Here is a 24,958-nt window from a genome sequence, read left to right on the forward strand (position 1 = left end):
CCCGCAGGGCCCACGCCTTCTGGGCACGCTCAGCCTCCTCGGGGCACTCCGCCTTCCCGGCCAAACCGAGATTGGAGCCTCGGGCGCTCAGGGCCGTTCTAGCCGGCCCTTTTCTATGGTGTCCGCGGGCGGTCGCTCTAGCCCGCGCAGGAGCCGGCGAGACGCGGTGCCGGCCTCTCTAGGCTGCGGGAGAGCGCGGTGGCGCCTCGCTGGTCCTGCGGTGGGCGATGGGGTTCTGGCGCAAAGCGCTCATCTCAGTCGCGGTCCTGGGCGCGTGGGCCGGCGTGGGCTCCGCGCTCTTCGTCCTCGTGACCCCGGGAGAGGAGCGGGTTCAGGCGATGCTGAAGGTGGGAGCGATAGGAAAACCGAGTGGGCTGGGTGGGCAGGCGGGGAAGCCCGCCGCGCTTGGGGCCGGAACTGCGAACCTCTCTCCCGCAGGAGATGGCAGGACAGGACTTTCGGAGCCGCGAAGAGGCGGCCAGGACCAAGCAGTTAGTGATGGCCGCTCTGCAGGAGGCAGCTGCCACGCAGGAGAATGTGACCTGGAGGAAGAACTGGCAGGTTGGCGGCGACGGCGGGAAGTCGGCGTGAGCCAGACCTGCAGCCTGGGCACCGGAGTGGGAGGCAGCCGTTCTCCTCCAGGGACCTGGCGGGGAGCCCGGGCTGCGGGAGCTGCCGCCGGGTGAGCACTTCCCCCCAAACCCTGCACTGACTGCGCGTTCCTGTCCTTCCCGCGGGCCGGCGCCATCGGATGTGGTGAACTGAAGGAACCAGTAAATCACGTTCTTTCATCCAGAAAGCGAGCCGTGAGGTGTGACGCCTGTAATGTCTCCGGTTGTGGGGTCGGTTCTGAGGGCTGGGGTGTCCGCAAACCGGTGCCCGCTTCCCATGGGAGGCCGAAGCCCAATAGACACAGCGATCACGTCTTCAAAACACAAGTCAGGTCATGTGCGTTTGAGTGTACTTTTGGGGGTAACAGAGCAACAGTCTTGAAATCAGAACTGTTCTGGAAAACCTTGTAGCGGCAGCTGCCCGAGGACGCTGGGCTTCTGTCGTGCGGTTGGAGCGAGCTCCTAGCACCGAGCATGTGCCGGGCGTCTAAGGTGGCCTTTAGCCCGAGAGCCCGTTTGCTTGGAGTGGAAGCTGTTTGAAGGCAGACAGACTTGATTCAACTCCAGCATGTCACACGTTCCCTCTGAGCCTCAATGCTGCTCTGAAAAGGTGACACTTACCTTAAGGGCGTCGTAAGAATAATTTAATCTTATTAAAGGGTAGTGCCTGGCAGAGCAGCCTCAGTAAACAGTAAGGTTTCCCCCCAAGGTTTCACTGTAGTTGTCAGTCTGAGTCCAGTATAGGATCTGCTGGAAGTGAGGCTGCAGCCCCACAGCCAAGTCTATTGCTTGGCTCCCTTTTGTCCTTCCAGGAGAAAAAAGGCTTTTTATCACATAAACTTAGCCAGAACACTAAATACAGAGGTATAAACCCAGATAGGAGCCTTGGTGTTTTCAACTGCTGGATGAAGTCATCAGCTAAATGCAAGACACGTGCGACCTTTAGTTTAATTGTGGCCCTTTCCTCGCCTGGGATTGAGGGGAAGGTGGCAGCTGTTGAGGGAACGCTAGGGTCAGCTGACCAGCGGCTGTGAGGCAGCTTCCGGTAAAGGTGCTTGGCACCTAGAGTTGGGCTCCCCAGGTGTGTGTCCAGGATCTGTAACCAGATACCTGTGTCAGCTTGGGCAAGTCATGTCCGAGTGTCCGAGTTTCTAAAATAGGATAATCGTACCTACTAGATAGTAATAGAACCTTCGTATCTCAGTTAATACTTGGAAAATACCTTCAAGGTTATTAATGTTCCTCAATGTTTAGGAATGGCCACATAAACTATCCTTTTAGTAGCTAGTAATTACTGGGGACTTATTTGGTGCCTGAGACTATGCTAAAGCACCTTTTATTGACATTATGTAATCCCTACAACAACTTTAATCTACATGTACTATTACACCTATTTCACTAAAGTAAACTAGGCTTAGAAAATCAAGGCACATGGCTAATAGGAATCCAAGCTTACGCACCACCTTACCCACAGGAGCTGTACTCTCCACCCCCAAGCATGCCCCTGCCTCAACTTGCCCAGCAACTAACCAGACCCAGAGATCAGAAATAAGTCTCTGTGGGGAATGTAGGTGAATGGCATCTGCTCTAAAAGCATTCCCTTTAGTCTTCCTCCCAGTCACTCAGAAGGAGTCCGCATAGAGAACTCAGAGGGGCTGTTTATTAGGAAAGAGATGTCAGTGCTTTATCAAAGATGAAGAGGTCAGGCCGGAGGTGGATAGAGGCCTCTCAGCTGGGACATTTCTTGGCCACAATGAGGACAGCAGAAGGCACGAGTCCTAAAGACGAAGGAGGAACACAGATTTAAACCACACCACGTTTTGTCTCCCAAACTCCTGGCCGCACACCTTCCCCTCCAAGAACCTGCTCTCGGCACCCCTTCCTTCTCAGGCATGTCCCCGCCACATCCAAGTCCTGCTTCAGGCCCCGTGTCATACCCAGGTCCTGCAGAGGCCGCTCCATGTCGGCCTCTGAGAAGGCCCTCCGGGGGAAGCCACTGAGCAGCTGCACGGGGTCCTGGTCCCCGCCGGGCTCCTCCCCGCGGTGCAGCTCCACGTAGAGCCGGACGGCTGCCAGCTGCTCCCGCGCCCGGAACGTCTGGGTCAGCGAGGTCCCGTCGGGCAGCCGGACCTGGAGGCAGGTGAGTGTCACCGGAGGGAGGGACCCCGTAAGGGAAAAGAAGAGCAGCGCGGGCTCCTCCTTCCTCTCAGCCAGAGCAGAAAGCACCTGGAGCAATCACTGCAGTTCTGATTTACTAACCAACGGAGAGCCAGACTTCTCGTTCCCTCACAACTTAAGATTCCACAAAACTACCTGGAAAAATGCCTCATCGATGAGAAATGTTAGCTCCACAAACAGCTGAAATGCCTCATAAGTGAATAAACGTTAGCTCCGCAAACAGCTGTGTGATAAGGCCAATGGAAGCATGAACAAGTGAGGAGTAATTGCTGAGTAAGAGGGAGGTATGGGTTTAAATGAGACTGGGCAAGTGAAATTGGATATCATTCCTAAGAGGAGAGAAGGTAGAATTTCAAAAGTCATTTACTAAGAAGGGAGAAGTTTGGCAAAGGAAACCTAACTGAAAAAAGCTCTGGGCCCTCGCTTGTTTGGCTCAATGGATAGAGCTTTGACCCTCTGACTGACGGGACCCGGGTTCAATTCCGGTGAGAGCATGTACCTCGGTTGCAGGCTCAATCCCTGCCCTGGTTGGGGCTCCTGCAGAAGGCAACCAATTGAGGTCTCTCACATTGATATTTCTCCCTGTCTCTCCCTCTTCACTCTCTCTCTCTAAAAAAATGGAAAAACCCTGGGGTGAGGCTTAACATACAAACAAAACTCTGGGCTAGGGGCTTTACAGGCCAGCACAGACCCAGGAGGAAGAATCAGGATGGAGAAGAATCAGGATCCGTACCTGTATGCGGCACTGGTCATATTCCCGCTTGCTGGGAGGCTCCTGGCTGGGAGAGGAGGGAACAGAGCCTGGCTGGGCGGATGCGGATGGCTGGGAACTCACGCTGCCACCGTACTGGAGGAGGAAGCAAAGCACCCATCAGGTACCCACCCGCCGGAGAAACAGCCCAGCCTTCCCTCTGAAGCAGGAGATGGGACTTATTGGCCGCCTCCACTGAACTGCCCTGTCTTCCCAATCGCCTACCTTCTTGGCTCTCTCTGCTTTGTCTCTTTCAATCTTTTCTCGGACTCTCTGCCTGGAATGCAGACAGGAAGGGAGGAGGTCAGGCACTGACAAAGCAAATATTGATTCCTTTCTCAGCTCTTACCCAACACGCCCACCTGGCTGCCAACTCTTCGGCCTTTTCCCTCCTACGCTCCTCCGCGGCCCGGCGCATCTCGTCTTCCTGGAGCCGCTGCCGGGCGGCTGACAACTCTTGCCCTTGTTTCCGGCGCTGCCGTTCGCGTTCCAAGGCCTCCCGCTCTTCCCTTTCTTCCCGCTCCCGCTGTTTCTGGGCCACCAGCTCCAACATCCTGTGTTGAAAAAAGTAAAGAGCTTAAGGAAAATGAACGCGGAGTGGAAAGGTGCGTCTATAACAAGGGACTCGGAAAACACAAATCCACAAACGAGTCCCAAAACAAAAGGGAAAGGCGGAGAAAGGACGGAATGTGGCAAGTTCGAGACATTCTGATCAGACTGGGAGAGAGAGGTGCAAGGTGACCTTCAAATGCAAGATCCTTCCTGACTATATACCTCTTAGTCTGCTCCTGTCTTTCCTCTTCACTCAAAACGAGTCTGCCTTCTTCCGCGGGGGCGCCAGGTCCTACAAACAAGCAATCGGTATTAGCCCGGCCGTCCTCCTCGGGCCCCTGCACAGTCACACAGCGCCCCTCGGTCAGGACCTTCGGGGCCACCCTGCTCGGAGGAGGTGGGTTCCTGTCCCAGGACATGTCCGACGGGGGTCTCCAGCGGCTCGTCCACATCGGGGTCGTCTTCGTGCTCCATCAGCCTGGCGGAGAAAGTGGGCAGGGAGGGAGGTCGACACTGCGGCTGCCCTCCCGGACCCCCGGCCCTGCCCCGGGGTGGGCGCTCACCAGTCCATCGCGGCCTCGATGCCCTGGTTCCCTGTGAGGGCCAGAGCCTTCTCCCTGGGGGGCAGAAACACCGTGAGAGCGCCCGCGGGCCATGGTGCCGGGCGGGCTGGGGCGCGGAGCCTGAGCCAGGCGGGGGGAAGGCCGGACACGCCCGCGACCCCCGCGGGCCGGGCTAGAGGGGCTCCCTTACGCGCGTCCCCTGGGGAAGCCCATCTCGATGAGACTCTCCAGAGCCGTCAGCTCCGCCATGACGCCGCCGACGCCGCCTTCGCGGGGACCTGGGGGGACGAGAGGGGGGTCGGGGGTCAGTGAGGGGCGCTCCAGACCCGCGGGCAAGCCCGCCCCGCACGGACGGGCCCCGGCCAGGCGTTCGCTCCCTCACCCGACTCTGGATCCGCCGCGGACACTGCCGAGAAGAAAGCGGAGGGGAAGTGGAAGTGCCCGGATCTGTTTGGGTCACGTGGGGGCGGACGTGGACGGGGGCCGCCGAGAGTCAGAAAGCACAAGCCTGAAACTTCCGCCTGGACCGCGCGGGGCGGGAGAACATCTCGCGAGAATCGCGAAGAGGCACCTAAACAAACCCCCGCGCCAGACCACGGTGGGCAAGGGGGTGCGGCCCAGACAGCCGTGGGCGGACCTGGACGGGCTCGCGATCCGGTCCCTCGGGCCTCCGGTTGGGAAGCGATTGGCACTTTTTGCGGATCCCTGGCCGCGGGCATACTCTCTGACCCGTTCGTCTCTCCGGGGAATGGAGCCGGCCTCCGCCCGACTGCCAAAGGGATCTTTGGGAAACACAGTATCTTACCCTGCCATCGCCTCCCTGCCTAAAACTCCACGACTTGCCAATCCCTTAAGACAGCGGTCTTCAGGCACTCGGTATGCCCCAGGAATTTTTAAAACAACACTACCTGACCAGTCAGGGCCACTGACCTCTTTTCCCTTAGGTTGTCAAATTAAAAAATGACAACCTCCAGTGTGAATGAATCAGAGTAATATCTTTTTTGGGGGGAGAATCAGATCTGCAAAAAACTTTTTTTTTTTTTTTTTTGTGTGTGTGTGCTGCAGAATTTTAGTAATTAGTGTATGTGTGCCATGAGATGAAAAAGGTTGGAAATCGCCGACTTAGGAGGAAACGGAGTCTGGCTTCCTCCTGTCATTCCTTTTCTGTTGGAGTCCCATCTGTAAGGCGAGGGTGACTCTGGCCCAATCTTAGGTGCATGGCGAGCCTGTATTGTGTAAATGTAAGTTCACAGTTGTCGGTTCCCACTGATTGAGGGTAATTTGTGCTTATTGCAAAACAAACCCTCTCTGCCCTCTGGGTCTTGGCACTACCAGTCCCTCTGCCTGGGACGGCCTGGCTCTTGTGGGCTTGGTCAGCTCCCGGGCAGTTCTTTGGACTGGACTCTGGGTTTGCTTTTATCTTTTATTTACTGGAATTTTTGCGAGTTTATTTGAGCCAAACTGATGACATGAAGCAAAATTTCTAATGCTCCCTGGGTTTGCTTTCTAAAGGAAGTCTGCTTTGTCCATCCCAACTCCACCTCTCAGCTCCAATAATTACCCTGTTAAGCATTTACACCCCTGCTGTGTAGTCCTTGTGGATTACTTAGCCCCACTACCCGTGAGCCACATGCGTGCAGCTTTTTGGCCTCTTGAATGTGGCTCTTCTACAAAATACCACAGCCTGGGCGAGTCTGTTTTGAAGAAGTGACCTTAGAAGAAGTTTAAGAAATGTGGCTCTCCAAAGAAATTTCCGTTGTTGTCCTGTTGATATTTGGCTCTGTTGACTAATGAGTTTGCCGACCACTGTCCTAGGCTAGTAACAGGCAGAGTAGCCAAAACCGGTTTGGCTCAGTGGATAGAGCGTCGGACTGGAGGGTCCCAGGTTTGATTCCGGTCAGGGGCACGTACATTGGTTGTGGGCACATCTCCGGCGGGGGGTGTGCAGGAGGCAGCTGGTTGATGTTTCTAGCTCTCTATCCCTCTCCCTTCCTCTCTGTGAAAAATCAATAAAAAATATATTTTTTAAAAAGAGGCAAAGTAACAAGTTGATATTGATAATATATGCACTAGAGACTTTTAGACGATTAATGCATATTTAATAATCACAACAATCCGTATGATATACAATAGGTACCATCATTAGTCACAGGAGACACAGAAAGATGAGATAATGTATCTGAGGTCACAAAGCTGGCACTACGTAGCAGAGCTGGGATTCGAAGCTTAGTGCATTTAGCAAATGCAGTGTGTGTTCACTAAGCCGCTGTGCTCTGTTCCCTCTCCATGGTGGAATCGGGAAACTTGAGCCCAAATCCTAACTCAACTCACTGCATGTAGCTTCAAACCCCTTAGAACCTAAATCTTCTCATCATAAGAAGGTGATACCATCTCTTGGAATAATGGCAAAGATCGAGAATGCATGCAAAGCATGTCTACCCTCCCCCGCTTTCTACTGAATTTATTACTAGTTAACAGAAGTATGCAGGTTTCAGCTGTGCAATTCCACAACACATCATCTGTATACTGTATTGTGTGAACATGTCTTTGATAATCAAATAGTTGGCCCTCATTATTTGCAAACCAGAGGCCCGATGCACAAAATTTGTGCTTAGGTAGGGTCTCCAGGCCTGGCCTATGATCAGGGCCAATCAGGGCCTTCCAGCTGCCAGCCTGGGCCTTCCTTCATTCTGCATCACCCCCTGGTGGTCAGCACATGTCACAGCAAGTGATCTAACAACTGGTCTCTCAGTCAAACTTCCGAGGGAACACTTTGCATATTAGCCTTTTATATATATAGATGGATAAATACTGAGATGCTGTAAGCAAAAAAGGCACTGAATAGTGATAAGTGGCCCTAGTCTGTTTGGCCCAGTGGACAGAGCGTCAGCCTGCAGACTGAAGGGTCCTAGGTTTGATTTCAGTCAAGGGCACATACCCTGGTTGCTGGAGGCCTGCAGGAGGCAGCTGATTAGTTTTTCTCATCATTGATGTTTCTCTCTTTCTCTCTCTCTCCCTTCCTCTCTGAAAGCAATAAAAATATATATTTAAAAAAAGAGTGATAAGTGTATTCTAGGTAATAACTATCTTCTAAATTTATCCTAAAGGTCCAATAATAAAAGTGATTAAGTTGTATGGCTTGCCTCTTTGACCTACTTCCAGGTAAGTACCCTACAGAATCACACACAATGTGAGGATGCACAAACAGGGCGTCGTAGCAAAAACTGGAGACAAATGCTCCAACAAAGAGCGATGACTGCTGTTGGTTACGGAGAATCCTCCGATGGGAAATTATGAATCCTTTAACGTAACTAAGGAGGCTCTGAGTTACCAACCAGGAGCACTGTCCATAAGAAACAAAGTGAAAAAGAGAAAATGCACTGGCCTGGCCAGATAGCTCATTGGTGAGAGCTTCGTCCCACTGTGCCAAGGTTGTGGGTCCCATCCTGGTCAGGGCATGTTACAGGAATCAACCAATGAATGCACAAATAAGTGGAACCTCAGGTCAATGTTTTTCTTTCTCCTGTCTTCTCTCAAGTCAGTTTTTCAAAAGCCCTGTCTGGTATGGCTGGAGTGTCCCATGCACCAAGAGGTCACCAGTTAGGATCCCGGTCAGGGCACACGCCTGGGTTGTGGGCTCAATCCCCGATAAGGGACGTGCAAGAGACAGCCGGATCAATGCTTCTTCTCCCCCTCCCTCCTCTCTCTAAAATCAATTTTTAAAAAAGTAAGTAGCTTTAAAAAAATTTAAAAAGAGAAAATAATTGTGTTACATAAAGACCTGCTCTGCTACAAGCAATAGTGTCTTTAGGAGGAGAACTTTCACTTTATACTCTCCAGTATTTCGTGAAATTTGTGTGTTACTTTGATAAATTTTTTAAAAAGTTGTAAGACCAGCCGAAACCAGTTTGGCTCAATGGATAGAATGTCGGCTTGGGGACTGAAGGGTCCCGGGTTCGATTCTGGTCAAGGGCATGTACCTTGGTTGTGGGCATATCCCCAGTAGGGGGTGTGCAAGAGGCAGCTGATCGATGACTCTCTCTCATCAATGTTTCTAACTCTCTATCTCTCTCCCTTCCTTTCTGTAAAAAATCAATAATATATATATATTTTTAAAAAGTTGTAAGACCAATATAAGTGAGGATTATACTCTTTAGCAACATACAACTTTTCTACATCCAATTCACTTAGAAATAAATGCAAAATTGTGTATACTACCCTGAAGAACCGGTGTGTGGATAGGGGGCTGGAAAGGATTATGAAGGTGAAGTGTTCTCCTTTAACGCGGTTACAAGGGGCACACAATAAAGGTGGGGGTGGCCGGGACCGGTTTGGCTCAGTGGATAGAGCCTCGGCCTGCGGACTGAAAGGTTCCGGGTTCGATTCCGGGCAAGGGCATGTATCTTGGTTGCGGGCACATCCCCAGTAGGGGGTGTGCAAGAGGCAGCTGATCGATGATTCTCTCTCATCGATGTTTCTAACTTTCTATCCCTCTCTCTTCATCTCTGTGAAAAATCAATAAAATATATTTTAAAAAAATAAAAAATTAAGTTGGGGGTGGAGGAAAGCCCTTAGTATTATTTATTATTATTATTTTTAACTGGCAAGCTCCGCCCAGACAGCAGCTTGAGCTATTTCCCCCCCCCCCCCTCCACGTGTCAGTCATTGATCTCCACCTGCCAGACCCGGTGGAGGAAGTCAGGTGTGCGCAAGCTCAGTAGCTAAACAAAAGGCAGAAGGATATGGGGTCTCCGGCCCCAAACTTGCACGCTGCAGCCGCTTATTCTCAAAGCCCCGCCGACGCCCGCCTTCGCAGCAAAGCCCTTCCCGGGGTGCGTGGCAGGGGTTGCTAAGCGACGCCAACAAGGCCAGATGTGGCTGGCTTTTCCGTGCTTACAAATGGTTGCATGGCTGCATGGGTACCTATAGAAAGTCTTCGATTTCATCCTCTGGAACCGCAAAACCGATTATTTACCGTCCGATCCTTTAAAAAAGGACCCTCTCTTCTCCTCCTCCTCTTGAGCCAGAAGAGACAGGCGGGGGCGGCAGAGCCCTGGGGGCTCAGTTGGGGCGGCGGGGGCGGGGGCGGCACTCCGCGGGGAGCCCGGGCTCCGTGCGCCCGGCGGGGGCGGCGGGGGCTCAGTGGGCCCCCGGGGCTGGCGGGGGCGGCGGGGGCTCAGTGGGCCCCCCGGGGCTGGCGGGGGCTCAGTGGGCCCCCCGGGGCTGGCGGGGGCTCAGTGGACCCCCCGGGGCTGGCGGGGGCGGCGGGGGCAGCCGCAGCGCTCCCGCAGCCAGCAGTGCCAGGCCAGGGCGCCAACGCTCAGCAGGGCCAGCGCCGCGCCCACCCCCACGGCCGCGTGCACCAGGATCCCGGGCCGCGGGGGCACGACCACCGGGCCGCACGGCCCCAGGGCAGGGCCGCCCGCGGAGCCCTCGGGGGCCGCCGCGGGCCCGGGCGCGCCGCTCTCGCCCGCCGCGTTGGCCGCCACCACGCACACGAAGTAGGCGCCCCCGGGCCGCAGCCCCCGCAGCTCGGCGCGGCGCGCGGTGGCGTCGAAGGGGCCGCTGCGCCGCGGGGGCCCGCCGCCCTCCCACAGCAGCAGCCAGTAGCGCAGCACCGGCGAGGAGGGCGCGCACCAGCGCACCTCGGCGCCGCCCGCCTCGGCCAACACGTGCACGTCCGCCAGGCGCGGCGGCAGGGGCGGCCGGTCGGGGCTGGAGAGCCCGGGGCACAGGCAGGGCGCCGGGCCCGCCTGCAGCTCTCCGCACGGGACCTGCAGGTGGCGGCAGCGGTCATAGTCGCAGAGGACGGCCGGCCGGGGGGTCCGCGGGGCCTCCTCTTCCTCCTCCTCCCCCAAGGCCCGCGGGGCCCAGGGCCGCGCCCCGGGAAGCCCGGAGCAGGCGACGGCCAGGAGCAGCCACAGGAGGCAGGGCGCGCCCGGCATGGAGCCTGGAAGGGAAGGGGTGGGTCAGGAGGCCGCCGGGCCCCCAGGCCACCCAGGCTCCCCTCCGCAAACCCCGGGGACCCGGAACACCGCTGGGGGCCCAGAGAACACGAAGGGAGGGAACGAGGCACACACACTAATTGTCACCCAAGTTCTGAACGGCCTATGTGCTTGATTTCGGGCAAAGAAATAAAACGTGATGGGACGGGAGCCAGCGGGGTGACCAGCGAGGTGGGAAGTATAGAAACAGTTAATGAGCAAGCCAAGCGCTTGGGGCGAGGAGGGGGGAATAGGAGGAAGTAGTTACTCAGCCTGGGATAAAGGTGGCCCCAACCCCAGCTTGCCGCCAGAGAAACGATCTAAGTAAAACAAGGATCAGTCAAGGTCACATGCAAGCACCAGAGCTGAGAAGGGGGAGAGAGATGGGACGGAGGGGAAAGGGAGACCCACCCCCACCTGTCATGGGAGTCCGGGGCCCTGCCTGCTCCCCACCTACCGGCTCCTGGCTCCTCCCGGCCCAGGCAGCCTCACCAGCGCGCAGGCCCCGCCAGCGGGAATCTGTGACCTCAGTGACGGCAGGCCGGGGTCTCCAGGAACAGGCGGCGCAGTCAGGTCTCCTGTCTTCGCTTTCGGTGTTTTTATACCCTCTGGCTGTGAGGTCACTGCGAGTCCCCTTCCCCTGCCCTGCTTTCCTGGGGAGTACCAAGAAGAGGGCTGGTCCCCGCAGAGGGCCTGAGTCACAGGCCGGGGGTGGGGGGAGCCACACGCGTGCTTTCGGCTGGCGGCTCGGATGCCTGGGTTCGGGAAGGGCCTGGAATGTGGAAAGCAGCCAGCAGCGGCGGAGCCAGAGGCTGAAGTCATGCCAGGGATGGACAGGGAGGGGGCCACCTGGCTGGTGTCAGAGAGGAAAACAGATGGACGGCATGTGGCCGAGGCTCCCAAATGCCGTTTCAGTAAAAATCATACCACATCCACGGCTGTCATTTCCTGTCTCCTGCCTCCCAGTGGACAGAGAGGGAGGGGAGCCGAGGCCCGAAGGATGCAGGCCAGCTCTCCAGACCCGCCCGACACCTTCCCACTCCCCAGAGGGAGAGGAGCGTCACGGGGAGGAGGGAGGAGGAGGGAGGGGGTGCGCCCTCCTCGCACTGCCAGGATCCTGGGTGAGCACGGCGGGCCGCGCCCAGCAGAGCAGGGCCGCGGTTGAACTCCATCCCGGGCGCCGGGAGATTGCCCGTGAGTGCCCGGTCAGGGCACAGACCTGGGTGGTGGGTTTGGTCCCGTCGGGCCACGGAGGGAAGGCCACCAGCTGATGTTGCTCTCTCACATTGCCGTCCCCACACCCACCCGCCCTCCTCCCCTCTCGAAGTATGTCCGGGGTGAGCAGAAACACAAAACCAACCACAAAACAGCTGTGCCTGAAACAGCCCCAGATGTGGAGGCCTTTCTCATTCTGGTCAGTGACTGTCCTGACACGCCAAGGTTCCCGCCCTGGGCCGGGCACATGCAGGAATGGACCAGGAGAATGCATGGTTAAGTGCAACAGCATATTGAAGTTTCTCTCTCCCCCCTTCCTCTTTCTCTACAAACAAAACAAACAAACAAAAACTAAAAAAGAAGAGTCAGGAAGTAGCTGGCAAGAATATCGTTTATTGGGGAGACGGCAGGCAAGGGCCAGGGTCGGGGCGAAGGGCTGGAGTGTGTGTGGGACTCTCTCAGGAGCTGGAGCAGGTGGGCTGCTGCCGCTGAGCGCCCACGGAGGGCTCGGAGCGGCCCAGCGTCTCGGGGGCGGGGGCAGGGGCAGGGGCAGGGACAGGCGCCGGCGGGTTGGCCTCGGCCAGCAGAGCTGCGTCCTCCCAGGAGCCGGAGCCTGGGCCAGGAGGAGGAACAGGACGTTAGATGACCAGGCCCAGCCGCGTGCACCCACCCCAGCGCCCCGAGCGGGCGGGTGTCCCTCACCATCGCTGGCCTCCCGTTCTAGCTCTTCCTCTCCACCAAGTGGCTGCGGCTCCAGCTCCGGCTCCGGCTCCGGCTCCGGCTCCGGCTCCAGCCTCTCCTCCTCTGCAGCCACAGGGAGAAAGCAGAGGTGAGCCCGAAGGGGGAGACGGGGAGGAGGGAGGCGGGGGGGAGGGGGTGGGGAGGAGGCGGGGGGAGGGAGGCGGGGGGCTGGGACCATACCTGTCCCGGAGGGGTCAGGGCTCTCACTCTCTCCGTCCTCTGTGTTGTCCGACAGGGGGATTGGCTCCTCTTGGCCTTGGGAGAGAGGGCAGGAAGGACAGGGTCAGGGTGGCCGCACGCTCAGTGTGACCCCAGCCTCCTCCTGGACGGAGCAGGCGGCTCACCCAGCCCCAGCCCCAGCCCCAGCCCCAGCCCCAGCCCAGCCCAGCTCTACCTTGCTGGCGGGCAGCCGCCCTCCTCTGGGCCTCATTCCGGGAGCGGCTCCTCAACCGGATGTTTGCCTGAGGGGAGAAGCTGCTCAGCAGCGGGCACTGACTGCCCCCGAGACCAGGCCCCCAGCACGCCCTGCCCACGCCCAGCCAGGGAAGGGGCGGGAAGGGGCCCGTTGCCACCTGCAGGTCGAAGGGGTTGTAGGGCCAGACGCTCCCCCACACCCACTGCAGGTAGCTGAAGAGCACGATGACGGAGAGGAAGGTGAAGTTGCTGGTGACGCCGATGAAGGCGCAGGTGATGGGGAAGTTGTACAGCAGGTACCTGCGGCGGGAGAGGGGGGAGGACCATGCGGCACCGGCCTCTCCTGTCGCAGCCTCAGCTCTGGGCACACAGGCCGGCCAGCGGAGAGCCCCTCGGGTTCAGGGGGTCGGTGGGTGGCCCAGGCATCGGCATTTTTAAAAGTTCCCAGGGAACAAACAAAGCAAACACGCTGCTGAGCACCGGAGGCCGGCGGGGAGGGTGGACGGGGCAGGGGAACAGCTGTGGGGAGGGCGGACGCACGCTGGTGGTGAGCTGCTGCGGACATGGCTGCTGAATTACATGTTGTGCACTTGAAACGTTAGGCACCAACAGCACCTCAAAACCCCCAACCCCCAACAGCACCTCAAACCCCCAACCCCCAACAGCACCTCAAAACCCCCAACCCCCAACAGCACCCCAAACCCCCAACCCCCAACAGCACCTCAAAACCCCCAACCCCCAACAGCACCCCAAACCCCCAACCCCCAACAGCACCTCAAAACCCCCAACAGCACCTCAAACCCCCAACCCCCAACAGCACCCCAAACCCCCAACCCCCAACAGCACCCCAAACCCCCAACCCCCAACAGCACCCCAAACCCCCAACCCCAACAGCACCCCAAACCCCCAACCCCCAACAGCACCTCAAAAGCCCCAACCCCCAACAGCACCTCAAAACCCCCAACTCCCAACAGCACCTCAAAACCCCCAACCCCCAACAGCACCTCAAAACCCCCAACTCCCAACAGCACCTCAAAACCCCCAACCCCCAACAGCACCTCAAAACCCCCAACCCCCAACAGCACCCCAAACCCCCAACCCCCAACAGCACCTTAAAACCCCCAACCCCCAACAGCACCTCAAAACCCCCAACCCCCCAAAGGAGGAAAGGCTCCCAGGGAGCGGCTCTGTGCAGCCGGGCGAACCCGTGACCCCCCAGCTCCCTGAGGGCAGCCCCCGAGCCCGTGCTCACCGGAGCCCGGAGAAGTGGGCATGGATGCGGAGGGAGGCGCCATACAGCTGGATGCGCTTGCTTTGGAGCTCGATGATCGCTCCAGTGGTTGGCACATACTGGGTGTGGGGAGACACATCAGGCCAGGATCCGGCTGCTGTCAATCCGAGGCCCGCCCCCTTCCAGCCTCCGGGTCACTGTGTCCCCCCATCACTGTCCCTCCTGACCTAGCTCCTCAGGGAGAACTGCGGGAGGCCGTCTCCCGCCCGCCTGCACCCCTCACCGAGTTCTCTCTGTATTCCGGGTACAGCTCCACCTCCAGGAGCTGCTTCTGCTCGGAGAAGCCGAAGAGCAGCACGCTGGAGAAGACCAGCGTGTCCAGCGTCTGCAGCAGGTTTGAGCGGTAATGCAGCATCACCTGCAGGGGGAGGCGAGGGGAGTCAGCAGCCGGGTTCTCCCGGCCGCCACTCCTGTCCCTGAGCGGCTGTGCAGACGCTTCCCCAGGTCCCCTGCCCCTCACCTTCGCCTTCTACCGTGCCCGCCCACATCTTCACCCAACGATTTAAGTGCTTGCGTGACAGCCCTGCCCTGCCAACCACATCTCTGTCCCAGCACCTACCTCGGTCCAGCCTCCACTGTCTCGAAGCTACCCCCCCCCCCCCCCCCCGCCCCATAGCACTGTCGTCCAAGAAGGTGGACTCCCAGGCGCCACCTAAAACTCTGTCCCCAGGCAGACAGTTAGGGGTTTGTTTCACGACGTGGTTCTGTTGATAAGCAAGAATGGAGCGATGCCGAGCTGGTGTGGCTCAGCAGTTGAGTGTCGACTCAGGAACCAAAAGGTCACCAGTTGGATTCCCGGTCAGGACACACGTTTGGGGTTTCGGGCTCCATCCCCAGTAGGGTGCATGCAGGAGGCAGCCGATTGACGATGTTTCTCTCTCATCAATGTTCCTACTTCTCTCCCTTCCTCTCTAAAAAGCAATAAAACCATATTAAGGTTTAAAAAAAAAAAAAAAAAAGATGGAGTTGTGCCCTAGACAGTTTGGCTCAGTAGATAGAGCGTCGGCCTGTGGACTGAAGGGTCCTGGGTTTTATTCCAATCAAGGGCACATGCTCGGGGTCGCAAGCTCAATCCCCAGTAGGGGGCATGCAGGAGGCAGTGGATGAATGATTCTCTCTCATCACTGATGTTTCTCTCTCTCTCCCTTCATCTCTGAAGTCAATAAATATATAAAAAAAGAATTGAGTCGTACATTTATTGAACACCTACTATGTGCTAACAAGCACTTTACATTCCTCGGTGAAGCCTCATAGTCTTGCTGTGAGGAGTTACCCTAATATGGCATACAGTGCTTTCCACGCAAGCGGCTACCTGGCCCCAGTTGGTATATGCTTCTGCGTGAGGATGTGGGCCCCGGTCTGTCTGGCTCCACGGAGGCCCGGATTCAGCCGTATTCAGAGCCGTTCTCTTCAGATTTTATCCCAAAGCTGGACAATGCCACCGGGCACGCCAACGCCCTTCCCCACCTGCTGTGCCTGTGACCTCGGGCAAGGCGCTTGCCCCTGAAGGCCCACCCAGACACCCTCACATCGAGACCCTCCTCCACACCCTCCCACCGGCCACCAGCACTTACGGAGCGAGAAGAAGTGGAGATGACCCGGCCGCCTCGGGTGTAGCAGGAAATGGTGACCAAGAACATGCCCAGATCTTGGTTGACTGGCGACTCTGGCACCTCGAGCTCTAAGACCACGCGGTACGGCTGTCCATACATCAGTACCTGCCCAAGGGATGGCCCGTCTCCTTTCAAAACCACGGATTTTACCCTGTGTGGTCCCTCTCCCCCTTCACCACAGCCCTGGTGGACAGTCACTGGCCTCTCAATTTCCTTGCAAGGGCATGCTGCCCCCTGCTGGCGGCTGAACCCTTCTCACCTCTGGGATCTGAATCTCTCTGCTCCATTCTGGAAAAGATTGTCAAGTTTCTTTTCCAAAAGTGAGCCAGCGTGTTGCCAACTGGGCCATCTGTGACTCAGGCCTGTCCCGGAGGCCCATCCTGCCTGCACTTACACGATTAATTAACCAAGTGCCAGAGCGCCATCTCCCCAGCCAGCTCTGCACAGGCCTCCTTACTCAGCCATTTTTGTGTCATTCTGGCCCTGATCTTGGTCGGTGAAGCCTGAGAACGCTGTGACTGGGAAGGCTTCTTCTCGGGATTAACCTCAAAATGTCAGACTTGCCACCACACACACCCTAGTGCTTCCTGACCATTCCCTATAGCGCCCTCCACAGGGTGAAGTAAAGCTTGTCTGTCACCGCAGAGGGAATGGATTTTTTGTTGTTGAAAACACTGTGCAGCCAGAGTAAACCAGATGCAGCAGCTGGCTGTGGCCCTGAGGGTCCTCAGGGCGCTTTATCACAGGGTGAAAGGTAGAAGCCGTTGATCCAAGTCTATACAGATTCTTATTTTCCGTCTGAAATATCTTTTGAAAAAAAAGGATGCCATGAGATTCCTAAGCCCCTGCAGAGGTCAGATGAGTCTAAACCAGTGGCTTCACGGAATTCTTTGAAGGATTAAAACAGTTCTCTGGCTGGTGGGAGGGAAATGGAGGGTGACTGCTAGCTGATGGGTATCGGTTTCTTTTTTTCTTTTTTAAAAATATATTTTATTGATTTTTTACAGAGAGGAAGGGAGAGGGATAGAGAGCTAGAAACACTGATTAAAGAGAAACATCGACCAGCTGCCTCCTGCACAGCCCCTATCAGAGATGTGCCCACTACCAATGTACATGACCTTGACTGGAATCGAACCTGGGACCCTTCAGTCCGCAGGCCAACGCTCTATCCACTGAGCCAAACCGGTTTCGGCTGGGTTTATTTTTGGGGTGATGAAAATGTTCTAAATCTGACTGTGGTGATGGGTGCCCGACTCTGTACATATACTAAAAATGACTGAGCTGTCCATTTTATGTGAGTGCGTTATATGTCATGTGAATTATGTACCAACCAAGCTGTCTGTGTGTGAATGCATGTGTGTATATACCGTCTAAATAAATGTTATCTCTGAGCAGATCCACAGAATCTATAATAATAGTGGAACCTTGTGACCGACTCCATGCCCACGTTCACGTGTGTCTGGTAGGCAGATTCTCCCCTTCCCTCCTGTGCCCACAGTGCCCGCCTTCTTTAAAAGGCCCACTTGGGACCTATTTCCATGTCTCGCACTCATCTCTCCAAGTCTTCACAAATTCTTCTGAAATGCAGATCCTGCATCTTACACTTAACACAGTGTATGGAACCCCATCAACCCTTCGGGTTGTCTGAAAGCAGGCCCACACCTTCTATTTTTAGCGAGGTGTTAAGCACAGAGGTGTTACGCATAGACACATTATTATCCACCCGATACATTCATTCATTCATTCAAAAATGCTTGCTGTAAATGTCAAACTCACGGCCGGCAGGTCGCATGCCTTGTTTATTTAAATGACATAGGACCCGGGACTCTTCAGTCCGAAGGCCCGAGGCTCTGTCCACTGGGCCAAACTGGCCAGGGCCTGAGGCTTTCTTTATAATCTGCTCTGTATCCTCCAGTTATTAGTATCCTCAGTCAGGGCACATGCTCAGAGTTGTGGGCTCAGTCCCCAGTGGGGGGCACGCGGGAGGCAGCCCATCAGTGATTCTCTCTCACCACTGATGTTTATAGCTCTCCCTCTCCCTTCTTCTCTGAAATCAATAGAAATATTTTAAAAATAAAAGTAAAGAAGGATGTGTTCCCATCCTGCATTTCATGGGGTTTCCAACTTAGTTGAAATCATACTGGCATCTGGCCAGTCCTATGGCACAGTACCCTTTGTAATGGCAGATTGCACATTTTCAACAGTTTCATAATTTTATATACAAGCTTTCAAAACTCTTGTGTGGATTCCATCCTGGTCCAGTGAAATAGCTGGCTTGATCCTTTAAAACACACCTCCTGTACACATATGGACTGGCTGAAACAAGCTAAGGAGAACATTGCTAACATTTGCAGGAAAGAACAATCCATAACATTTATTTAGACTAATTTTTCTTTAACTCCCCTTTCCTTTTTTTTTTTTTTTTTTAATTGAATTTCTTTGGGTGACACTGGTTATTATCTTCCCTGTTGCTGAGAGCCTTCCTTTCTTAGTCTCTGTTACTCAACCCCTGTCCTCCAGCTCCTTCTCGTCTTCCTTCCTTTTGATTTCAAGTCAACAAAGCTCTACCGGAACCTCTCTTCAGCTTCCATACTCACCCGATCACGTCCACCCTTAACTAGGGACACATTGGCAACAGGGAAGGAGCAGAGGTAGGCGGTAGAGGAATCACAGTCGGTCCTAAATAAGAATGAGATGACACTGCTAAGTCATGGAGTCTACCTTACCTGCAGGCTCCCCAGTGCTTCCTCCTGTCCCCCATCCCTTCTCCCAGAACAGGCGCCCTCCTCTGTGAGAGATGGCGGAGAGATGCAGCCAGCAGATTCAAATGCTTCTTTCATTCTCTTTCTGCGGCTTCAGCTTATTTCGCCTTAGCAGACATGCGTAAGTGGGACTCTACCAACACTTCATTGGAAAGTTTCAGATTTAAGTGTTTCTCACATGGAAAGCTTCATTCCCACCCCGATTCCCATTCAGTAATTCTAGTCTGGGGCCCAGTTTGAGAAAACTCCTTCTTAAGAGGCTCATGACCACCCTCCCCCCCAAGTTGTAGGCAAAATTGCACAAGGGAATGAGTGTGCAGCATGTGGGTGGGCATGTTGATATGTTTTTATGGCAAGAAGAGCCATAGCACCCAGTTTGGCGCGGTTCGGTGGTTGAGCATTGACCTATGAACCAGGAGGTCATGGTTTGATTCTCGGTCAGGCCACATGTCCGGTTGCAGGCTTGATCCCCAGTGTGGGGTGTGCAGGAGGCAGCCCATTCATGACTTTCTCTCATCATTGATGTTTCTATTTCTCTTCATCTCCCTTCCTCTCTGAAATCAATAAAAATATATTTAAAAAAAAAGAAGACCCATAGCTTGCATGATAGTCATAGCTCCTTAGAAATTATAGTTTATATTGCCGAAACTGGTTTGGCTCAACAGTAGAGCATCAGTCTGCAGACTGAGAAGTCCCAGGTTCGATTCCGGTCAAGGGCATGTATGTTGGTTGCCTTGCACACCCCCTCTTGCACACTCAAGGGGGTGTGCAAGAGGCAGCTGGTCGACGTTTCTCTTTCATTGATGTTTCTAGCTATCTCTCTCCCTTCCTCTCTGTAAAAAATCAATAAAATATATTTTTTTTAAAAAAAAGAAAAAGAAAAGAAATTATAGTTTATAATCAGGGACGCAGACAGGAAAAAAATATTTTAGATTATTGACAATATTGTCTGTATCAGTATCTCTTGACTGGCCATTGTTAAGACAAGGGGAGAGAACCCGGCAGGGTCTGTGAAATGGGAGGGACATGCCTCTGGGCTGCTTTCTTAACACTTCCGCTAGCAAAGGCCAGGTTAGCTCTGAGATGGCCCAAGGGGTAGGCTTGTTTCAGAAGTCTCCTGTGACCCGGAGAGAGGTCGGACCCAACTGACTCATAATGACACTCAAGAGAGACAGTCTAGGAGGGTGTTGTTTTTTTAAACCTTTTTAACCAGAGGTACAACCAGGAACCTCGACCCCCATCAGACCTGATCTGCCTTCTAGCTCTGGGCTGTGAGAGGTAAGCAGTCATGTGAGCACACTCGGCCGGTTTCCCCCTCCGCAAACGAGGGGTGGGACTGAATGAGCCCTCAGGGCCTGCAGCAGTTCTCCCACAGGCTCCTCTGACAGACCCCTCTCACCTGTAGTGGAAATGCACAGGAGTGATGTGGCTGATGGCCGGCATGTAGGAATAGTAGAAGGAGCCATAGAGGAAGACAGACATCCAGATCAGGAGAAGAATGGTACAGAAGAACACCCCAAACTGCAGCAGCAGCTTGCGGGCACGGCCTGCCATGACATGGCCCACATCCTGAGCCCACTGCAAGGCAGGTACTGGTGGGTCATTGACCATGTTAAGGGGTGCAGCGGGTCTGGCCACCGGTTCAGGCCTTGCGGCCCTAGCTGTTCCGCCACCTGGACGAAACCCCTGGCCATGGGGTGGAGCAGCTGGTGGTTCCTGGAAAAAGACAGAGAGGAGAAAAAATAGCTTCTTTTGGAGGGAGGTGGGTACAAAGGGACAAGGTTACTGGGCTGGCTTCTAAGAACCAGATATAGCAGAGTCTTTGTTTCGCATGGCCTTTCTCCAAATGACTGTTTTCCAGCCAATATCCCTCCCCTTTCCTCCACTGTGCTGTTCACACCCAGTGCCAAGGCTGCCCAAACTGGTCCTCCTGCTTCCCGATTCCGGGACAGGCCGCCTTGAGACTCATTCACAACAATACAAAACATAGAGGGTGAGCACCTTAAGGTTATTAAGGCGCTTTTACACACACGATGACACTGAATGCACACTGCGGGGTGGTTGCCCTGGGAGCAGGTGCGACGCGCCTAAAGTCGCAAAGCCAGACTCAAGAAGCAGCCGAAGCGCAGTCACAATTGCCTCCCGAGTTTCTCCTTTCCTGGAGCTGCACTCGTTCCCTGACGGGCCCGCGCCTCACGCCGGGCAGGGTGTCCCGCAGACTGTGGCCGCTCCCTGCCAGCCCCGTCCCGCTCAACCCGCCGCGGTTGAAAACAGCAACACGCCGGACGCCACAGCTCAGCGGACTCACCAGCATCGCTCGCTGCCGGGGCAACGGCGAGAGGGACTTCCGCCTCCCGGGCACGCCCCGCCCCGCCCCCTTCCGTCGACGGCCAATGCGGTCCTGGGGCGGGGCCTCGCCCGGGGAGGAGCGGGGGCGGGCCCTAGCAGAGGGCGGGGCTAGGCGCGGGGACTGCGCAGTGAGTCCGGACTGCGGGGCTTCCACCCACGCGCGCTCCTCGCTCTTCCTCCCCGCAGTCCGTCACCCTCCGGTTACCAGGCTCACGGGGACAGGCGCCCCCTCCCGCCCCAAGACAGTCCCGGGCATCTTGTGAGTCAGCAGCATCCTCTGGGCCCGCCCTCCAGGCCGCACTCAGGCCCTGCGCCCACACCGTCACCCGGGCCTTTTAGCTCCCCAAAGTGGGAGAGAGGCGGACCCAGCTGGCGCTGACTTTGGTCGCCCGGCCACAGCTCTTGGCCCGGGGGGTGCCGGAGGCAGAGCACTCGCCAGAGCCGCAGTCTGCGGGGACCTGCGTCTTGTGCCGCCCCCGCGCTCTGGCTGCCCCGCATCCACAGAGCGGTGGCATCCTGGGCCCGTGTTTTCCCTCGAGCACTCAAGATGCGGATCAACCTCCTTTGACCCCGACTAACTCTCCCTCTGGTCCCCACAGCCATCAGCCAGCCTGGGCTTTGGAAGCTGTCATAGGTCCAGAGCACCTGTGTGAGGGGGGAGCCTGCCTGGCTGCAGTCCCTGGGGGCGGGCTCTGGGGGAGGGGCAGGTGCCGAGACAGGAGCGGGGCAGTGTGTGTGTGTGGGGGGGGGGGGGGGGGGCCTGTTGCGCAGGGACTGCGGGCCTTCTGTTTTGTGTCTATTCACCCCAAATAAGAGCTCTCGGAGGGTAGGGTCAGTGTTGTGGGATCTTGGCATCCCCCACAGCACCAAGCACAACGATGCTGACGAAGGACCTAATCTCTCAGACCAATAACCACCACCCCACCCCAGGCCCCATCTATTTCCAGAAACACCCAGGACTCCCCCACAAGGTCCCTACCTCTACGTTGTTGTCCGCCACTCTGCGCCGTTGTCTGCACGCCTCCTCCGCAGAGCCCTCTCTCCGGTCTGCCATTTCTGTAGACGTTTCCCGAGGCTCCTCGCTGCTCCCAGATTTCCCGCTCGTGTTCTAGTCACTTGTGGCTAGAGCATGAAGCGGCGATCTGGAAGCTAATACCTGTAGCGCATCACATTTTCCTGGAGATGGCGAATGGAGGGTTCCTGGGAGAGAAATGAAGATTCACGTGATAAATGCTGTGTCAGAGCAGAGGGAGGAGCGGAGGATGGGGGCGACTGCCCAGCTGATGTCAGATTTCCAAATGAGCAGGGTGCCCCCCCAGCCGGTGCCGGGCCACTGCAGGGGCTCAGAGGTCCGGACCACCCGTTGCAGGGGGAGCCTGCCTGGCTGCAGCTCCCGGGGGAGAGGGCTCTGGGCCAGACTCAGGGTGCCTGCCAGGCGGGAGGGGCAGGTGCTGAGACAGGAGCGAGCGGCGGGGGGGAAGGGGGGATGCGCAGGGGCTGCGGGCAGAGCCGGCTCCCCCGCGGCCCGGCACTTGGTACACTCCAGGACCGAACCGCTCCTTCCAGCATCCTTCCTCCCGCAGGTACCAGCTGTCGGGGCAGCGCCTGAGCTCAGGAACTGGGACCAGCCCTCCGAGGAGCCCTGACCTGCCCGCCCCGGGGCCTCTGCACCAGCAGCTTCTGTGCCAGACGCTTTCTGCTGCAACTCCCCGCCAGGTGGGGCACCCACCCCGGCACCAGGCTCCGGTGCCCCCCACGGACCCCGCGCCCCAGGCCGCCGCTGCCTGTGGCCTCAGGTGAGCCGGGAGCACCCTTTCCCCTGGGGGCGCCGGGGGGCAGATGGAGACCAGGTACCCTGCCCATCAGGGCGGGGCTCCCTCTGGCTGAGGCGTTCTGAGCGGGAACGCATGGCTCCACGGGCTGAAGCGCCTGAAGTCGCGCATGTTGGGGGGTCGGTGTGGCCCAGGCTGTGTGGGGTTTTGGGGAGCACCTCCCCGACCCCCTTCATTTCCTCCGCGGAGGACGCCAGGGGTGGGGGAGGCCGCTGGCGGATGGGGATGGGGATGCGGGTGAGAATGGGGGAGAATAGACGTTGGGCACATGACCCAGCCCTATGAGGGTGGGTGGGTGAGCGAGCGTGGAGGGGCCTGGAGCGGAGTTTGCTCCGAGCTGCCCCGCCCTCCCCTCCAGGATGAAAGGGGAGACGCCTGTGAACAGCACCATGAGCATCGGGCAGGCCCGCAAGATGGTAGAGCAGCTCAAGATCGAGGCCAGCCTCTGCCGGATAAAGGTGGGCGGGCCCCGCGGGGTCAGAGATGCCGGTCCCTGGCCCCCTGAGGCCGGGAGGGCGGCTCCGGGCCCAGAGGGCTCCCAGGGCTGTGGGGGTGGGGGAGGGCAGGCGGTCCGAGGGGCGGGGGGGCGGCGAGGACGGCTCCGGGGCCCGGCGGCTACAGCCCCTCCCGGTGCCCAGGTGTCCAAGGCGGCGGCGGACCTCATGTCCTACTGCGATGCCCACGCCTGCGAGGACCCGCTCATCACCCCCGTGCCCACCTCCGAGAACCCCTTCCGGGAGAAGAAGTTCTTCTGTGCCCTCCTCTGAGCCGCCGCCCGCCCGGCCCTGGTCCCGCAGCCCCGCGTCCTCCTGCTGCTCCTGCTGCTCCTCCTCCCTCTCCGCCTCCTCCGCCTCCTCCAGCCCCTCCCTCTCCGCCTCCTCCGCCTCCCCCCGCTCCGGCCCTCACCGGGGCGGTCCCCGAAGCCCAGGGCCCGCCCTCGCCCGCCGGCGCCCCGTCTCCACGCCCCCCGGGCGCCCTCGCCCCGCCCGCCGCCCCGGGTGACCCGCGGGCCGGAGAGGGGCGGCCGGCGGCTGCCGCCGCACCTGGGCTGCGGACTGCGGGGAGGGGGAGCCATTGGAGAATAAAGTCACCCCAGCCTCCGGGCGCAGCCCTGTGTCCGCGGCCTTCGGGGAGGACGTCAGTCAGGGGGGCGCGGCCGCGGGGGCTGCGAAGCCGGGATTGGCCCTTCCGGGGGGGCCGACACCCCCTGAAGCCGGAGATCGGGGGTGGGGCTCGGGGTGGGGGTGGTCGGAGGCGGTCGGGGGTGGGGTTCGGGGTCGGGGGGCGGGCGCGAGGGCATCAGCGGTAGAGCCGCCACAGCGGCTCGGCGGCCACGGGAGACGCGCCCCGCGAAGGCGAGTGAGACAGAAAGCGACGAACCGAGTGGCTCAGGGAGGGAGCCGGGCGGCGGCCGCCGACGCGAGGCGCCGGGAAGGGAGGGAGGAGCCCGGCGCCGGTTCCTGCCGAGAGGCCGGCCTCGCTCCTAAGATGGACGCGCCCACCGGGCCGCTCCAAGATGGCGGCCGCCACGGGCTGGGGCGGCCCACGTCACCGCGCTCGGCGCTCCTCGGCCGGCCCAGTCTTAAAATGGCGGCCCCGGGCTGGCGTTCTCAATATGGTCCCTTCCGCGCTCGCCTGCTCTCAAAATGGCTGCCCGTCCTCGCCACCTGGAGAGCCGCTCGCACCCGGCCCGGCCCGGCCCGCAGCCGACGCGCCCAGCCCCGGGGAAGGCGGGGGAGGCCGCAGCCCGCGGCCGGCTCCGGGCTGGCAGGCAATCGCGGTTCTCCAGCTGCCGGATGGCGGCCCCCCGGGAGCGCCTGGGTCCCCCCCCAGGCCGGCCTGCCCGCCCCACATGCCTCCCTGCCTCTCCCCCCGTGCGCAGACCGGGGCACCAGGCCGAGGCCGAGGCCGGCAGCCGCAGGATGCCGCCCCCCCGGAGTGTCAGGCCCCCAATCCAGGGAGATACACACACACACATATATGTATATATATACATATACATACATATATTTTTTTGGGGGGGGGGTGCGGGAGGCATCTGGTAATGGGAGGTGACCTGTGGACAGCCATCACCCAGGCCCCGCTCTCCCATGGGAAGCGAG

General features: G+C 57.8%; 5 protein-coding genes across 10 annotated transcripts; 2 read left to right on the forward strand and 3 right to left on the reverse strand.

Moving 5' to 3' along the window:
* The first annotated feature begins 148 nt into the window (after window positions 1-148).
* LOC118707248 (ubiquinol-cytochrome-c reductase complex assembly factor 3) lies at window positions 149-21,152 on the forward strand. Of its 3 annotated transcripts, none has more exons than XM_045574117.1 (3): window positions 149-347; window positions 439-617; window positions 21,137-21,152. In XM_045574117.1, exons 1-2 carry the CDS (start codon window positions 228-230, stop codon window positions 589-591), a joined length of 273 nt encoding a protein of 90 aa, XP_045430073.1. In that variant the 5' UTR covers window positions 149-227; the 3' UTR covers window positions 592-617; window positions 21,137-21,152. The 3 variants fall into 3 exon arrangements, with proteins under 3 accessions (XP_045430073.1, XP_045430072.1, XP_036273192.1); XM_045574116.1 differs by lacking the exon at window positions 21,137-21,152 and adding an exon at window positions 14,671-14,682 and having other exon boundaries at window positions 150-347; XM_036417299.2 differs by lacking the exon at window positions 21,137-21,152 and having other exon boundaries at window positions 151-347; window positions 439-936.
* On the reverse strand, window positions 2,251-5,187 carry UBXN1 (UBX domain protein 1). Its single transcript, XM_036417288.2, has 10 exons — window positions 5,038-5,187; window positions 4,846-4,933; window positions 4,656-4,709; window positions 4,464-4,570; window positions 4,315-4,384; window positions 3,903-4,094; window positions 3,766-3,817; window positions 3,523-3,636; window positions 2,549-2,741; window positions 2,251-2,389 (listed from the first exon to the last, which is right to left on the reverse strand). Exons 2-10 carry the CDS (start codon window positions 4,902-4,904, stop codon window positions 2,340-2,342), a joined length of 891 nt encoding a protein of 296 aa, XP_036273181.1. The 5' UTR covers window positions 4,905-4,933; window positions 5,038-5,187; the 3' UTR covers window positions 2,251-2,339.
* LRRN4CL (LRRN4 C-terminal like) lies at window positions 9,853-11,696 on the reverse strand. 3 transcript variants are annotated; one of them, XM_045574111.1, is made up of 2 exons: window positions 11,057-11,696; window positions 9,853-10,605 (listed from the first exon to the last, which is right to left on the reverse strand). In XM_045574111.1, exons 1-2 carry the CDS (start codon window positions 11,061-11,063, stop codon window positions 9,890-9,892), a joined length of 723 nt encoding a protein of 240 aa, XP_045430067.1. In that variant the 5' UTR covers window positions 11,064-11,696; the 3' UTR covers window positions 9,853-9,889. The 3 variants fall into 3 exon arrangements, with proteins under 3 accessions (XP_045430067.1, XP_036273119.1, XP_045430068.1); XM_036417226.2 differs by having other exon boundaries at window positions 11,132-11,695; XM_045574112.1 differs by having other exon boundaries at window positions 9,855-10,605; window positions 11,097-11,692.
* Window positions 12,232-24,482, reverse strand: BSCL2 (BSCL2 lipid droplet biogenesis associated, seipin). The gene is made up of 12 exons (XM_045574107.1): window positions 24,237-24,482; window positions 22,004-22,224; window positions 20,075-20,391; window positions 18,511-18,592; window positions 15,875-16,018; window positions 14,524-14,658; window positions 14,262-14,359; window positions 13,168-13,309; window positions 12,990-13,056; window positions 12,776-12,850; window positions 12,557-12,658; window positions 12,232-12,467 (listed from the first exon to the last, which is right to left on the reverse strand). The coding sequence occupies exons 2-12, from the start codon at window positions 22,076-22,078 to the stop codon at window positions 12,313-12,315; spliced, it is 1,392 nt and encodes a 463-aa protein (XP_045430063.1). The 5' UTR covers window positions 22,079-22,224; window positions 24,237-24,482; the 3' UTR covers window positions 12,232-12,312.
* GNG3 (G protein subunit gamma 3) lies at window positions 22,518-23,780 on the forward strand. 2 transcript variants are annotated; one of them, XM_036417300.2, is made up of 4 exons: window positions 22,518-22,820; window positions 23,215-23,314; window positions 23,495-23,663; window positions 23,695-23,780. In XM_036417300.2, exons 2-3 carry the CDS (start codon window positions 23,216-23,218, stop codon window positions 23,621-23,623), a joined length of 228 nt encoding a protein of 75 aa, XP_036273193.1. In that variant the 5' UTR covers window positions 22,518-22,820; window position 23,215; the 3' UTR covers window positions 23,624-23,663; window positions 23,695-23,780. The 2 variants fall into 2 exon arrangements, with proteins under 2 accessions (XP_036273193.1, XP_045430074.1); XM_045574118.1 differs by having other exon boundaries at window positions 22,518-22,740; window positions 23,495-23,737.
* Window positions 24,483-24,958: the final 476 nt, after the last annotated feature.

Source organism: Pipistrellus kuhlii, unplaced genomic scaffold (genome assembly GCF_014108245.1).
Source record: "Pipistrellus kuhlii isolate mPipKuh1 unplaced genomic scaffold, mPipKuh1.p scaffold_m20_p_59, whole genome shotgun sequence".
NCBI lineage: Eukaryota > Metazoa > Chordata > Mammalia > Chiroptera > Vespertilionidae > Pipistrellus > Pipistrellus kuhlii.